The 15084-nt window shown below is 58.6% G+C and overlaps 2 protein-coding genes across 4 annotated transcripts in view; one reads left to right on the forward strand and one right to left on the reverse strand.

The window, feature by feature from the left end:
- Positions 1–591: 591 nt before the first annotated feature.
- Positions 592–3149, forward strand: LOC130876549 (small integral membrane protein 24-like). The gene is made up of 4 exons (XM_057773146.1): positions 592–658; positions 1161–1272; positions 1473–1535; positions 2599–3149. Exons 1-4 carry the CDS (start codon positions 592–594, stop codon positions 2720–2722), a joined length of 366 nt encoding a protein of 121 aa, XP_057629129.1. The 3' UTR covers positions 2723–3149.
- Positions 3150–6893: 3744 nt separating this feature from the next.
- LOC130875442 (nuclear factor 1 C-type) overlaps positions 6894–15084 on the reverse strand; it is a 31521-nt gene continuing 23330 nt past the window's right edge. For 2 of the 3 annotated variants that reach the window (XM_057771229.1, XM_057771228.1), the window contains exons 6-10: positions 14683–14807; positions 13469–13594; positions 12375–12559; positions 10955–11031; positions 6894–8822 (exon numbers count right to left, since the gene is read on the reverse strand). In XM_057771229.1, coding sequence (XP_057627212.1) covers positions 10981–11031; positions 12375–12559; positions 13469–13594; positions 14683–14807 — 487 coding nt within the window. In that variant the 3' untranslated portion in view covers positions 6894–8822; positions 10955–10980. The remainder of the gene's footprint in view (positions 8823–10954; positions 11032–12374; positions 12560–13468; positions 13595–14682; positions 14808–15084) is intronic. The other variant, XM_057771230.1, reaches the window with a different exon arrangement.

Consider the following 15084-nt stretch of genomic DNA (forward strand, 5'->3'; position numbering starts at 1 on the left):
TCCCGTGTATGGGGTGACAGACATGGCACCCAAGCTCTGTTTCTTTAGAATCTTTTTTTCACGTGCCCAGGCTGTGGCTGCCCCTGTGCCGCTCCGGGTTGGGGTGTCCCTTTGCCCAGGTGGGGCTCACTATCTGATCAGCTTGAGGCCCAAGGTTGAGGGCAGGAGAGGAGCACGGGTACATTGGCCTAAAGGCCTGGTTCTGACCTAGCTAGCGATCCTGCTGCTCCAGCCACAAACCTGACTGCCACACCCAGCTGAATGCTCTTGTGAGGGCGTGGGAGAGCGTGTTGGTGCAGTCTGACCTCTGTCAGGGGATGCTGGAGACCTGTCACTCGTGGCTGGCTCAGGGCTGCCGTCTCCAGGGCAGGGTGGGAGGTGTGTGTGGACAGTCCAGGTTAATATTAAACCAGCCTCAGACTCTGCCCTCGGGGGCCTGAGGCCCAGCCGGGCAGGCACAGGAGGCCAGGCCACAGATGCAGGTTCTCCGCCCCCTTCTTCCCCCGCCCTCACCCGCCCTGTCTTAACCCCACCCGGGCCTCTGGCCGTTCACACCCGCAGCTGGACGCCGACCTGTTCTCAGCGTTGGCCATGGGCACCATGGGCAGGCTACTCCTCCTGGCCGCACTGCTCCTGGCACCTGCCGAGGCCCAGCAGGGTAGGATTGGGGTGCTGAACACACCCTGGGAGGTGATGGGAACTAGGGTTGGGGCTGGGTTCTCCCCTAGGAGAAACTGAGGCACACAGAGGGCATAGGAAGAAGAGAAGGTGTGAAGGGTGTTCCCCAGGGCCCATGCTCTATCTAGTACCTTTATCTCATCTCCGAGAGCCCCAAGCTGAGGCCATGGCACTTTGCAAGCTGGGCCTCTGAGTCCCTCAGGGTGACTATGAAGGCGCCCCAGTCATTTCTCTAAGAGCCCCACCCTCCAGAAGCCCTTTCTTTTCCCTGCGGGGCCCCGCCTTCCTCACTAGCCCTTCCTCTGAGGCCCCCCGAGAGCTGTTGGTGCCCATTCTTTCTGAGTCCCACCTCATCCTGACTTTTCTAAGCCCTGTCCTCTGGGAACTGATCCTTCCGTTAAGACCTTCCCACTCCCACAGGCTCCTCCCTCCTCTCCCACAGGCCCCGCCTTTCTCTTGCTGACCCCTTCCCCTCTCCACAGCCACAGAGCGCCGCCTGAAACCCTGGCTGGTGGGCTTGGCCGCAGTTGTAGGCTTCCTGTTCATAGTCTTTGTCCTCATGCTGGTCAACCGTGTCTGGTGCTCTAAACCCAGGTGAGGACTGAACTCTACCCACCCAGCGCCTCCAGTGGCCTCTGAACCCTCTTGGTCCCTCCCGGGTCAGCCTGGAGGTTGCCTTGCTTCCCACCCTCTGTTCAGCTCTCCTGGTTTATGGAGTTCATGACTTCAGGAGGGAACGCGAAGCTAAGAACAGCCTACAGCTTTCACACAAACCTGTCTTTTTGTGTGTGCAGACCAGATGACGAAGAGGCGAGAGTCAGAATGGAGTCCACTGATAACGAGTACGTGGAGCCAAGGTACTCTGTGGGTGACCACACTTAGCTAGACAGAATTGGGAGATCAGCTGGGGCAGAAATAGCGCCAAGCAAGTGGGCTCCTGTACAGGAATCCCTAATGCAAGCTCTGGATGCAGGGGAGGAAGAGGTGCAGGGCACAGAGCTGGAACAGGCAGATGAGCTCTGTGATACTGAGTGATTTCTGGGGGAAGGGAGGGGTGAGAGGCTAACAGGGGCCCTGTGCCCAGACCACTGCCAAGCACATGGCTGTGTGCCCGCTGTACAACATGATTTCTTCTGCACAATTTCCATCACTCCAACATCTACCCAAACACACACCTTTCCAACAAAACATCAACTCATGCACTGAATCACCCATCCACCCCCCATCCATCCATCCATCCATCCATCCATCCATCCACCCATCCATCCACCGCCCCATCCATCCACCCCCTCATCCATCCACCCCCCCATCTACCCCCCTATCCATCCACCCATCTACCCATCCATCCACCCCCCATCCATCCACCCATCCACCACCCATCCACCCACCCATCCATCCCCCCATCCCCCCACCCATCCACCACCCATCCATCCACCCACCCACCCATCCACCCACCCATCCACCACCCATCCATCCCCCCACCCATCCACCCACCCATCCCCCCACCCATCCATCCATCCACCCATCCCCCCATCCATCCCCCATCCATCCACCCATCCACCCATCCATCCCCCCACCCATCCACCCACCCATCCCCCACCCATCCCCCCACCCATCCATCTATCCCCCATCCCCCATCCATCCCCCATCCATCCACCCACCCATCCACCACCCATCCACCACCCATCCACCCATCCATCCATCCATCCCCCCATCCCCCCATCCATCCCCCATCCATCCACCCATCCATCCATCCATCCATCCATCCACCCATCTGTCCATCAGCCATCTCTCTCCACGGAGTTCATGTTTCCTTCCCTGGTGAGTTACCCTGAGGTCACTGCAGCCCCAGAGACTGTGTCTGATCCTTTCATCCCATGAGCAGTGACAGGCTCTCATTGTGGTCCCTGAACCCCACAGTAAAATAAACAAGAAGAAGCAGAAAAAGCAGGTGGACAAGAAGGGTGGTCACAGCAACGAGGGCTTGGAGCTGGAGGAGAAGGAATCCTCAGATGACGAGAGAAGCAAGAAAACAGTCTTGTGAAGTCTCCTGCAGCCTGTGGGAGCTCCTGCAAACCACAGTCGCAGCTGCCAGGAGAATCCAGACTAGTATCACCTGGATCTCAAAACTGTCTTCAAACAAGGAAGCCAGCCCTGCCGGCCACATGTCCATCTGTCACCCACCCCCGTGCACACCCTCACCTCTGCCCTCCAGCCCTCAGTCATCCCCTGCCACAGCTACGCCACTCGCCACCCAACTGTACCCTTCCTCTTTTCCGATGGCCCTGAGCCCCTGAGCTCCTGTGCAGCTCCCGGAAGGCCTTGAGCCCTCTAATGGAATTTGTGTTTGGAAGGGATGCCCTGTGGCCCGCACTCTTTCAGCCAGGGTCTATCTTCTCTGGACTGTTCTCCCATGGTCATCTGGTTCTTGCTGAGGACAGTTTTCCAAGGGGGCTTTTGCTTCATGTCATCAGGGGAGGTGTTTTCGGAGGATACTTCCTTCCAGCCCCTTCACTTAATAAAGACCCTACTGTTCTTGCTGGTCCCTTTGTGTAGGCTTAGCAGGCCAGAGCCCAGTGCAGCTCTTGGTGGTCCCGGGCCACCAAGGAGCTGGGCATAGGTGGTCTGTCAGCGGAGGCACCTAGTAGGCTCTTGTGAAGCTTTCAGACTCACCTGGACTCCTCCGCTATGCTGTGTGGTCCTGGGAAGGTGCCTCAACCTCTCTGAAGTCCCTTGTTCAGCAGTGACCAGGAGACAGAGTCCTGGGACACTTTCCCTGTAGCCTCCCACGGAACTAGGAGGTCACAGGGGACCCCCGGCTCTTCACTTTAGGTAAAGAGATTGGGTTCTTTGAGACGAGGCCTCATGTAGCCCAGGTTGGACTCAAATTCTCCATGAAGTCAAATATGACCTTGAATTCCTGATCCTCCTGCCTCTAGACAGGCCTGAGCCACCACAGTTCCTCGGGCTTTGGTGGAAGAGTCCAGAGCTATGGTGGAGCTGGACGTGTGGGGAATTAGAAGTCTGCTTCCCAGTGTTTGGGTGAGCAGGTTCCGCAGTGGGGGGTGCAGGGGGGAGGGGGGAGGCTACATAGTGGGCCTGGCCTTGTGAGCACCGTCCAGCGCTGTGGGCAGAAGGCACAGCGTGTGTACGGGGTGTGGGGATAACCCGTCCCCTCCTGATCCACCCAGAGCCCTTGTGGACGCACAGAAAGGAAGACCCAAGACAGTTTGAAACACTTGAAGCTTAAGCTTGTTTAATTTTTTTTTACATTTTTTCTTTCTTTTATTTATTTTTTTTTGGCTTTTATTGAATCTTTTATGGACCCCCCCTTCACTTTTTTCTTTTTCTTTCTTTTTTTTTCTTTTTTTTTTCTTTTTTCTTTTTTTGCATAGGGAGAAACAGAACAGCAGGCAGACATTAGTGCTTAGGCGCATCCACAAAACAAAACAAAAAACCAGAAACCAAAATGAGTTTGTAATATATGAGGCTATGACTGGAGTCTGCTGTGGGCACGGGTGATGGAGGAAGCTGGGCCGGGTGCCCTCTGCTCCCCATCCAGACCCCTGCTTGCTTGGGGAGGACAGCGGAGAGGGAGCCACAGGCCGCGCAGGCGCATTTATGAAAAGCTGAAGGTCGGAGATGCAACAACCCAGGAGTAAAATACAAAACGGTTGAAAGGAAACAAAAATCTCAAAATAAAACCAAAAGATCTCGGCAGGAGAATGAAATGGCCAGCCTTACCACCCAGAAAACAAGGCGAGGGGACAGGGGAGAGAGAAAGTGAAGAGAGAGAAACCGTCCCCATGCTCCCTGCGTGCTCCGCCCTGTCTAATCCTTCAAACCCAATGCTTGTCCAGGCGCTGCAGGGGACATGGGGGTGCTCACACTGGGGACCTCAGACTCAAAGGGAATTCTTTTTGTGGAGACATGGCTGCCTGGCTGGGATCTGAGGTTGGATGGGTTGTGAGGTTTTGGGGGTATCCAACTGGGTCCTCCAAGCTGGGGTAGCAAGGCTGGGTGCTTGGGGAGGGGTGGTGGCTTGGGGGTACGTGCCTTTCTCCCCTCCCAGGACACCTGCTGAGTCCTCTCCTGGAATGGGGACTGAGGGGAGGCACGGGAGGACCCCAACACTGCACCATCGGACGTATGAGGCACTGATCGGGAGATGACGGTTTGGTATCATGGCTACAAGATCGGGACTTGCTGTGAGTCCTCCCACCTCAGCCCTGTGATGGGTGGACAGGTGCCTGTCGGAAGGGACAGATGGACGGAAGGGAGAGGACAGTCACTGACAGGTGGGGTCTGAGGCCTGGGCGGGGGCGGGGAATCAGGAATGGCGGTGCACACCTGTCGTCAGAAGAACTGGGAAATGGAGGCAGGAGGATTGCCATGAGTTGGAGGCCAACCTGGGCTACCTGGCTAGACCCTCCTGTTTCAAGACAACAAAACAGTCGGTGGGGAGAATAAGTGACTGGACCTGGCGGCCAGCGCCCAGGAGGAGAAGCAACCATTGGAACAGCTCAGCACTGGAGGGGACTGAGAGGCTCCTAACTAAATGCTTGTCTATGTGTGCAGCCCTGGCCTGCTCAGGCCAGGCGGCGGGGAGGGCTGACCCCACTGGCCAGGACATCTGCTGGTGGCCTGGGGTGTCTTGTCTGGGGAAGGGAGTGAGGTGATCCTGGCGCTGTCTTTGAGGGGAGCTGGGAGGAGCCCACCCTCCTGGTGTCATTCCCAGCACAACGGACATTCCTGATTACCAAGCTCAAGACTTGAGGGCTCAGGACCCCAGATCTCTTCTAGGGTCACAGGCTAGACCCCAAGTGGTACGCTGTGGGGGCCTCACCAGTACATGATGCTGGGTCTGGGGATGACAAGGGCTGGTGGCCTAAGGAGGGGACAGGTTTGAAAGTGTTAGTTTTACATGCAGAAAAATAAGCCAAAATTTTAACGCTCTGTCCCACCTAAAGTCACCATCTGAGGACCAGTGCGGGGGCCGGGTACCTGGGTGGGAATTGGAGATCTGAGAAATGGGGGTAATGAGCAGTTCCCCCAACCTGCCACCAGGCACACTGCCTCACCCACTGCTCCTCGTGTTGATGGTTCCCTAGGGGTCATCACGTGGATTTCCTACTTTCTGGGGGTGGAGGACACAGGCTGGGGAAGGACAAAGTTAAAAGCCAGAAGCCAGCCGCAGGGTTAACTGACAGACAGGCCCTGCCCAGGCCAGGGTGGGCGGTAAGGTGGGCTGGGGTCTCCCGCTGCTTGGTGGGGAGTCGGAGGCAGGGGGATGGCTTAGAGCTGGGACCCCTGTTTGCCCTGCTAGCCCCTGGCTATTGTCTCAGCTTTGGTGAAGTTTAAGAGTAAACAGAAGACAGAAAAACAATCAAAAACCCAAGGTAACCACAAACAACAAAACCAAAAAGGAAAAAGAGAAAGAAAAACTGAAATCACGGACATGACAATGGCCTGCCCAGTGGCAGGACGGAGACCGCTGTGTCCCCGCTGCCCCTGCCGGGACGTCCCACAGCTGAGCTGGACCCAAAGACAAACAGACAGATATTGCATATACTCAGCTTCATGGGTTGGCTGGAAGACGGGACGCCACCCCCACTCCACCCCCCATTATCCCTGGGGTGGGAGAGTTGGTGGGGAAGGGCCTGAGAGTCTCATCCCCAGGCAGGGGACTCCGGGCCCCCTCAGGGCTGGGGTGGCAGGGAATGAGCACCAGGGAGAGTCCCTCCCCCCAATGCGCGGGGTGAGGGTAAGGGCAGGGCTGAGGGGGGTGAGGCGGGGTCGCAAACCATGACCAATATTGTGACTTCCTTAATAGTATTGTTTTTCTTGTTTGTATTTTTTGGTTCCTTCTCCTTCCTTTCTTTTTCTTGAGGCAGCATCTCACTCTGTAGCACAGGTTGGACCTGGCACCCACAGCTATCCTCCTGCCTCAGCTTCCCAAGAGCTGGGATCACAGGCATGTGTCACCACGCCCAGCCTTTTTTTTTTCTCTTTTATAAAATTGTTTTTCTTTCTTCTTTTGATTTCTTTTACAAATAGAAATACCACCCTTTTGGATTTTATTTTTTATTTCATGTAATTGCTTGTCTGTTTGTAACTATGCGTGCAGGGCATGCGTCTGTGTGCGCGGATATTATTTAAAAGTTAATACTTGTCCTCGGGAGAGCAAGGCACATGTTGTGGTAAAAAGTTCGTGCAAATTCGGAAATAATGTTTTTTTTTTTTTTTTTTTGGTAAGGATATATATATATATTTTTTGTGTATCCTTTTTTTCCTTTTTTAGTAGAGGCGGTGAGGGGCTCGGCGGGTGGGGCAGACCGGGTGGAGCTGTCATGCACGCAGCAGCCCGGGGGACTCTCGGGTGTCGGCGGGGGGCCTTAAGCACCATGCAGTTACGTAAATAGTTGGTTTTGTCCTGACCCCTGGGGGACCCGGCTGGCTGGCTTGGGGGGGGTCAGAGGGGACCGACAGGTCCACCCTGGGTGTAGCCTGTCCCACACTCACTGGCCCGAGCCCCACATCTGGACAGTGACCCCCGCGATGTCCCCAATGGTCCCCCTGCTGGAGGGTCCCTGAGGACAGACGGACAGGTGGGTGGATGAGGCCTGGCCCTGGGGCTCCGCTGCGGCGATGGCTTGCGGCCTCCGTAGGCAGGGGAGGGACACAGGCAGGATGAGGCCAAGATGGGGGGTTTGGGGAAGAGGAGCCTTTGTGGGTTCAGTGACCCTAAAAAAACCCAACCTCCCCTCCCAGGGCGGTCCACCAGAGATGGGGACCCGGGTGGGTGTGGATGGGAGCTACAGAGCGGGGGTCTGGGGCACGCACCTCGCGCCCCGTTTTAGTGTTTTGTTAGGTCAGTGAAGTCGGCAGAGCAGATGGGGAACCCGCCGCCCAGTCTCCCCATCACTGCACAGCCCCCCCACCACCCGGGTCCGAGCGCACTTCCACCAGCCTTCTTGGTCCCTGTGCCGGGCCCCATGTCATCAGGGGGTCAAAGTGCAAAGGGGGCATCCCCTGCAGTGGGGCACCCCAGGGTGGGTCTCCAGGAAGTAAGGCACTGGCAGAAGTGTTGGGGGACAGCACACGGCCCCAGCCTGGGTTTAGGGACACCCAGCTCTACCCCTGGGGTCCCATCTCTCTAGCTTGGAGGGTACAGGCGGCGATGAGGGGCTGGGGTGGGCGGGGACGAGGGTGGGGGTGCCCCGGCCACTCTGTGTCCCTGATGGATGAGGGGGTCGGCGGGTGGGCGGAGGGGTTAGGCACTTAGTGGCACCTCCCGCCTCCGGGGGCCTCGGCGTGGGGGCTCCTGCTCCCCCACCTCTGTTTCTCAAAGTGCTGATACTTCCCATGTGTGAGAGGAGGAGGCCGGGGGTGGGGAGCTGCGAGGCCTCTCATGCCGGGGTGGGGCTGGGGACAAATTGCATAGAGATGTGTCCTTCCAAACGAGGTCCGCAAGGAGAGGGGACCAGAGGGCTGAGGCGGAGGCTGGCGCAGAACCCTCCCGGGGGTCCCAAAGTACCTGTGGCACCGTCTGTCCAGCAGGGCCAGTGCTGGGCGGCTCCGCGTGCTCTCCAGGCCTCTGCTGCCCGCGCCGGGGGTCACGCCCACCTCCTCCGCCAGCACTGCCTCCAGCACCCTGTCTTTGGCAAACACCGTCGGTGGGGACCACCAGCGGAGGTCCCCGAGGCTGGCGCTGGTGGCTGGCGGCAGGGGTCTGGGGAGACAGGGCCTGGCTGGGCGGCCCACCCCGGACACGCTGTCCATCTGTTGATGCTGGGCATGGGTGCCAGGCCAGGCTCGTCTGTACTGGGGGTGACGGCAGGGTCCTCGGGCGCAGAAGGGCAGCAGGCGGCCGTCCATCAGCAGCAGGTACCACGGAGACCCGCAGCTCCCACCTTTTGTCATCTTGGTTGGGAAGGTTCTTTCTTTTTTTTCCTGTTTGTCTTTTGTCCTTTTCTCCTCCTGTGGGTCTGTCTTTTCCGTCGCGCTGGGAGTCGGCAGGGAGCTTCTCGCTCCTTCTAAATTTCCACTGAAAACGCAGGCGGGAGCCATCACCTCCGGGACTCCGCCGCAATGCAGGCGTGGGAGGGCCAACTCCGCTATCCCAGCTATCCCAGGTACCAGGACTGTGTGGTCCGCGGAGACAGGGAGAGAGAGAGAGAAACGGGGTGTCAGGAGCAGGCTGCCTCCTTCCACCCCCCACTGCACTCCGCATCCCTGAATGCAGACCATAATACCAAGTGTGACGCTGGCCTATGGCCTCCACCTCCACCCGACTGCCCCTACAACCGCTGGTCAGGGACTCGGCGTAAGTTTGCCCGTGAGGACAGGACTCAGCATAAGTACACCCTACGGTAGCAACATCAGGGACTTGGTTCTCAACCCTGGTGACGTCAGATACTCGGTGTAAGCACGCCCGTGCTATATGGGACTTCACATAAGTAAGTCTCCTGCAGGGACCGCGCGATGTCAGAGACTCCGTATGGCATTAAGTGCGTGGGTGGCCGAGACACTCCTGTTTGCCTTGCTAATTCGACCCCCCCCACTGTGGAGCCTGCGAAAGGGGCACGTGCGGGTGGCTCCATCATCTGTGGCTCAGTGCCAGGCCAGGCTAGCCTAGAACTCACTGTGTACCCAGCATGGTCTCGGGTAGAGAGGTGCTCCTCCTGCCTCAGTTTCCCTAGTGCCACGCTGGGCTTGGCTTTTCAGCAGTCATGCCCCTGCCTCAGCAGCCATGAAGCTGCCGGGTGGGCCCAGAGGGTAGACAAGAGCAAGCTTGCAATGGTCTGGCTCCAGATTTTTCTTTCTGTCCCCCTCCAAGGTCCCTGGGCTATCAGTAAGCACTATCGTAAAAATGAGGGCTAGCCTGTGGCAAAGTCCGTCCAGTCACCACAGCGGGTGTGTGTGTGTCCCAGCCTGGGACCTGAGAGCACAGGCCAGGGGCTGCCTGCAGGGGGCGGGGCAGGGTGTCCTGAGGGGCAGCGCTTCTCTCAGCCTCGCCCAGCCAAGTTCAGGCTCTGTGTCCCTTACTTCATGTCTGGTTTCCGTTGGCAACCAGACAGGCCGGGGTGTGACCCTGGCCTGGTGCTGGACCATGGCCTCCGCCTCCGCCTCCCTAGGGACCCCCAGTCTGCCAAGCCGGCAGAGGGGGAGACCGAGGCAGTGGGAGGCAGCCAGAGCCTCAGCCCTTTAGTTATTTGTGTGCTCAGATATGAAGGGGCCTGGGGTGGGGGGCCGACCACGGTCTCGGTGTGCAGATGTGGGGGGGGCAGGGAGCCAGGCTGCCAAGGAAGCTGAGCCAGGAATAACAATGTAGACAGCCTGGAAGTGCTGACGGGGCCGAATGAGCTGAGGCCCAGAGCTGAGGCAGGGGCCTGGACGGGGGGAGAGCCCTGCAGCCTCCTGATTTCCCTGGTGGAGGTGCGGATCTTGTCAGGAAGTTCTGCCCCCTCACAGCCTTCCGTGGCTTGCTAGTGTGCCTGGGGTGAGGCCTGCGTTCGGCCACGCCTGCTCGCCCTTGCCTAGCCCACATAGTGTGGCCGCGTCCTCTGTGGGCCAGGCCTGGTCACTGGGTCACTGTGCTCCGTCTTTAGCCAGCAATGGCTAACCACCTTGGCCCTGCCTGCCCTGACCCAGAGGAGAAGGCAGAGGGAGCCATCAATCTGTCAGAGTGCATTCTGGACCCATGGAGGAGTGAGACAGAGGCCTTGGCCTGTGACCAGGTGGCTGGGCCGATGACCTACTGAGCTACCAGAGATGGTGGGGGTGGTTCTGGGAGCTGCACGCTAGAGAGGGTACCAAGGCAGCTGCAGGGCAACGTGGGGATGGAGACAAATCCACGCTGCTGTGCAACCATAGACAACTTGCCGGCCCTCTCTGAGCCTCTTCTTGCACCCTAAACTTCCTGCCTCTGCCTCCCACTCTGGACTCTCTAGCTTGGAGAACTGGGATAGGGGCGCAGGGATGTCCCGACCTGCAGTGCGCTGTGTGACCCTGGGCTGTTCGTCTCTCCTCTCTGAGCCTCGGGTTCCCCAACTATGTGCCCCGCAGCCCCGGGGTGCTCTGTCTCGGGGGTCCTGAAGGCGGACAGGGCGGAGGGAGACCTCACACCCACAGGGTGGGCTCAAGGCCTGGGTCAGGAGCGAGAGGCTGGCTTGGATGTCCCTGGGGGCTATGGCCAGCAGGCCGACTGTCCCTGACCCCCCGGCCGGCCCCTCTGCCCCGCCCCCCACCCCCCAGCCGGCCTCTCGGCCCCTACCTGTCCCGCAAGAGGATCCCTCCATCCTAATCCCACAAAGGGACGGTTTGCAGGGGACGTGCCGGGCGGAGAGCAGGCTGTGGGGAGGAGAGAGACCAGAGCCCGTTAGCACTAGGGCACCGGGACCAGAAAGGGTGTCTGCTGCCCGGGGGTCACACAGCCTTCCCTTTGCACCCAGTCGGAGCCCTCATGGTTCTCCCAAGGGTGTAACCCTGGGGTCCTGGGGATCCTGGCTGGTTCCTATGTGGTAGGGAAGGTGAGGTTTCAGCCTTGGGCTGGGGCAGCGAATAAAATATTAATAATTAAAGTCCGCTGTGCATAATTCAGGACTAGTCGCGGCCAGGCTGGCGGTGTCCCGCGTAGGACGCCATCAATTATTAAGTACGCTTTATTTATTGATTCCCCTCGTAAAGAGTGTAGGGTGGGTGGAGTGTCTGTGCAGATCTATTTATCATCTAGTTGGCTGGTGGTGTTCTTTTCTGAGGCAGAATCTCTCTGTAGCCCTGACTAGACTTGAACCTACAGTCATCCTCTGGCCTCAGCCCTCTGTGTGTCAGGATGAGAGTCCTGTGCCTCCACGCCCTGCTTCTCATACCTGTCTCCGCCACATCTTATCTGGGGCCAAAACCTCGGCGCCCAGGGACGAAAGAATCACACCGACCAGGGGCAGAAAAGGATGAGGAGCTGGGGAAGTAGGAAAGGCAGAGTGGCAATAAAGCCCCAGGGGGGAAGGAGACAGCGCCACTGCCAAGTTCCTGCTGTATACCAAGCAGAGGTCCCACCCCGACCACGCCCCCAGCCCCTCACTGGGGGGATTTCCACAGATTGACTTATTAGAGGTATATAAACTGAGGCACAGAGAGGGAGAGACATTTGCCCAAGGTCACGCAGGATGTGAGCTATTTGGAAAGGTGCCTTTGCACCACAGCCAATGTGGGGACTGATGACTTATGGGTGCTGGGAACATCAGGTCTGGAAGGCTGCAGGCCCCAAAGTCAGCTGGCATTTGGGACATGGTGGACACACCTGCTCAGATGCCCCTGGGACACCCGCACCCACAGACCCTTTCAGTCAGTGGCACCTCGTACCCATCTTTCTCCAAATCCGAGAGCCCCAAGTCCCACATGCTTTCTACCACTGCATGGCCCAGAGGGGCCTCAGACTTAAAGCAATCCTCCTGCCTCAGCCTCCCAAATGATCTGAATCTCTGTCATGTTCTGTGTTTCACACAAACCAACGCTGATGCCCTTAGGTCTTAGATTTTACGAGCCCATGGAATGGGGTTCAGTGCCCGGATCCCCTGTAGCCTGCATGCATCAGGCTGCAAGGGGTGATGGCTGCTGCTCCCCCAGGCTCCACTGTACCTCCAACTACAGCAGAGGGGGCTTATGCCAACCCTGAGGCCACACCGGCCACTCACCGGTCCAGGCTGCTGAGTGGCCGGGTCGCAGGCCAGGGACACCAGATCCTTGAGGGGGTCCTGGGGGTTGAGATGTGGTGGGTACCGGATGGCCGTGTGGGGGAAGTAGGTAGACGCCGGCTGCGGCAGGATGGATGTCGCGGGGAAGTGCAGGGCTGAGGACGGGTGGGGACTCCGTGCGATCCCTGTGGACAGAGGCACAGGGTGGTCATGGGGTCAATGGGACCCAGTCTGGGTTGAACTTCAGCTTTTCAAGGGCACCACTGTGGTCCCCAGCAGAGCACATGACAGGTGAGTGGAGCCTGTGTCCTAAAATCGTTTACGACAGAGAACCAGGCAGTAAAATGTAAAAAAGGGGCACAAAAAGAGGAAAACCAGGTCATGGGTGCAGCAGGTGGTGTGCTGGGCAGCACACGCAGAACCACAGGAGGCTGAGGCAGGAGGACTGCTGTGAGTTCAAGGCCAGCCTGGGCTACAGAGTGAGACCCTTAAAACCAAGTGCTCAAGATATAATCTCTACTCTCTTTGTGGAATTATGCTATGACAACCGCCCTGCCCCTTCCACACCCCCATAATTCTACTTCCTATCTCCGGAGCCCCGAGTTCTAGACACTTCCTGTCACAGGGCCCACACTGTGCGTCTGGGTCTCTCACAGGCCCCTCATGCCGCGAGGTGTCAGGGCCCCTTTCCTGTGACAGGGCCGAGTCCCCTCTCTCGGGTGGCCACCCCATCCCGGCCCCAGGCAGATGGTCACGCGTGTGTCTTCCCGCAGAAGGCTTTATCAATGTGGTGGGCAAACAGCTGGGGTTACAGGAAGAGGCTGCTTGGGGCCAGGTGCCCATAAAACTTTATACATAGAACCGAGCAGCAGGAGGGCCACCGTCAGCTGACCCCGGACCTAGCCAGGTGGCTGTACAGGTGACAGGGGTGCTCCCTACAGCCTGCCCCTCGCCAGTTCAGGCCATCTCCACCACACCATACTAACTCTTTCTTCCTGGCTGGAGGGTTACAGTAACAGGACCAAAGGCTGGAAAGCCGGCAGAACTTGTGTGGCCACGCCGGTGGCCGTCGCGCGTCCAGGGACCACACTCACCGCTGTGCACCGCAATGACAGGCCTGTGGTGCTGCGTGAAGCTGGAGAGCCGGGGGGAGTCCTGGGGGGACGGGCTGTTGAACGGAGATTTGTCCATCTCGGTCTTCTTCACCGGCGACGAGATGCCTGTGGGTGGGGGTGGGGGTTCAGGAGAGAGCACAGCGAAATAACACAACCACAGACACAGGCCCTGACAGGCGTCTTTAGGGGAGGGTCTCCTCTGTCCTCGGACGCTTTTCTTATTCCCTAGGGATGCTGGTCCTGACCACAGAGGTCAGGTACTTGTAACCTGTTCCAACTCATAGCAATCCTCCTGCCTCAGCCTCCCAAGTGCTGGGGTACCAGCTACGGTCTGCATCTGCTGTCACCACCCTGGGCTTGCCACCCCGTCGGAGTGGTGGTGGGGGACAGGCAGCATCCGAGAAGCAGGCTGGAGGGGATGACGTCAGAGTCTCAAGAATTAGCACCGTGGCCAAAGTGCCTCACAGCACCTTCCAGCGCGGGAGGGGCAGCATGCCCGCTTGGGCATGGGTAGCCCCAGCCCCCACTGTCCCCTCCAACCGCCCAGGTCAGACATCTTACCCAGGGTCCCCCCGGACGGTATCGGTTCACCTCCCTTCCTGTCTAGACTGTCCCCAATTACCGGCTCATTAAGGTCACTAAGCTGATTAGCACGGCATGTCTGTCCCCAGCCTCAGGACCTGCCAGCGCCAGGCCAGGTCCCCAGAGCCCCAGCCTGCTACCGGCCTCAGTTTCCCCGAGCTATACCCTGGCCTGGGGTAGTTCTGGGAAGGCAGCACCTCCGACACTATCAGAGACCAGAGACTGGCTGTGGTCACACCGGGGTCGTTTCTCTCCAATGCTTCTACAAGAGCCTTCAAGGGGGAAGAAGTCGGCAGGGACGCCCGGGAGGCAGGGATTCTGGCACCGGAATCAAAGAGCGGCGGGAACACGCTGTCTCGGGACCTGACTACAGACCGTTCGCTCACAACTCCCTCCCAGGAGGCCCTGCAACCCGGGCTGCTTTCTTTCTGATACATGGCACTTGCACAGCTCCCGCTAGAAAGCTAGTCTAGGCGAAAGTAATATACTGCCGGACTACAACTCCCAAGAGGCCCTGCATTTTTAGCCTAGCTCCTGCCCTGGGTGAGAGCGCAGAGCTCGCCGGGATTGGTAGTCCTAACTGCCTCTGCACCCACACAGCCAGGCCCTACCTCCTTCCATGTCCTCGGTCCAGTTGCGGTTGCTACTCGTGGGCGAGCTGGGCGAGGTGTAGTAGTCGCCGCCGGGGCTCGTGTCCACATCCTCCTCCATGGAGCCCGACTTGTGCCGCTTGCTCCTAAGCGAACGATCGAGGATGGGGGAGGGGAGAGAGATGCAGGATGCAGGCTGGTTACCATGGAGATGGGGACTGGCTAGCTTCCGGTTTGTAGTGGGTGTTATCAGGAAACATCAAGGGAACTGCAGCCAGTCGACTGGTTGGGACTCCCCGAGGGAGGCAGAGGTGGACGCGACACCGGTCTTTGCACCAAAACCCAGGGCTAAGACTCGGTTTACAGATGGGAAAACAGAGGCACACCACGTGATCAGCTCAATGTCCCAAGATCTCTGGAAGA

The sequence above is a fragment of the Chionomys nivalis genome, chromosome 6, assembly GCF_950005125.1.
Source record: "Chionomys nivalis chromosome 6, mChiNiv1.1, whole genome shotgun sequence".
NCBI lineage: Eukaryota > Metazoa > Chordata > Mammalia > Rodentia > Cricetidae > Chionomys > Chionomys nivalis.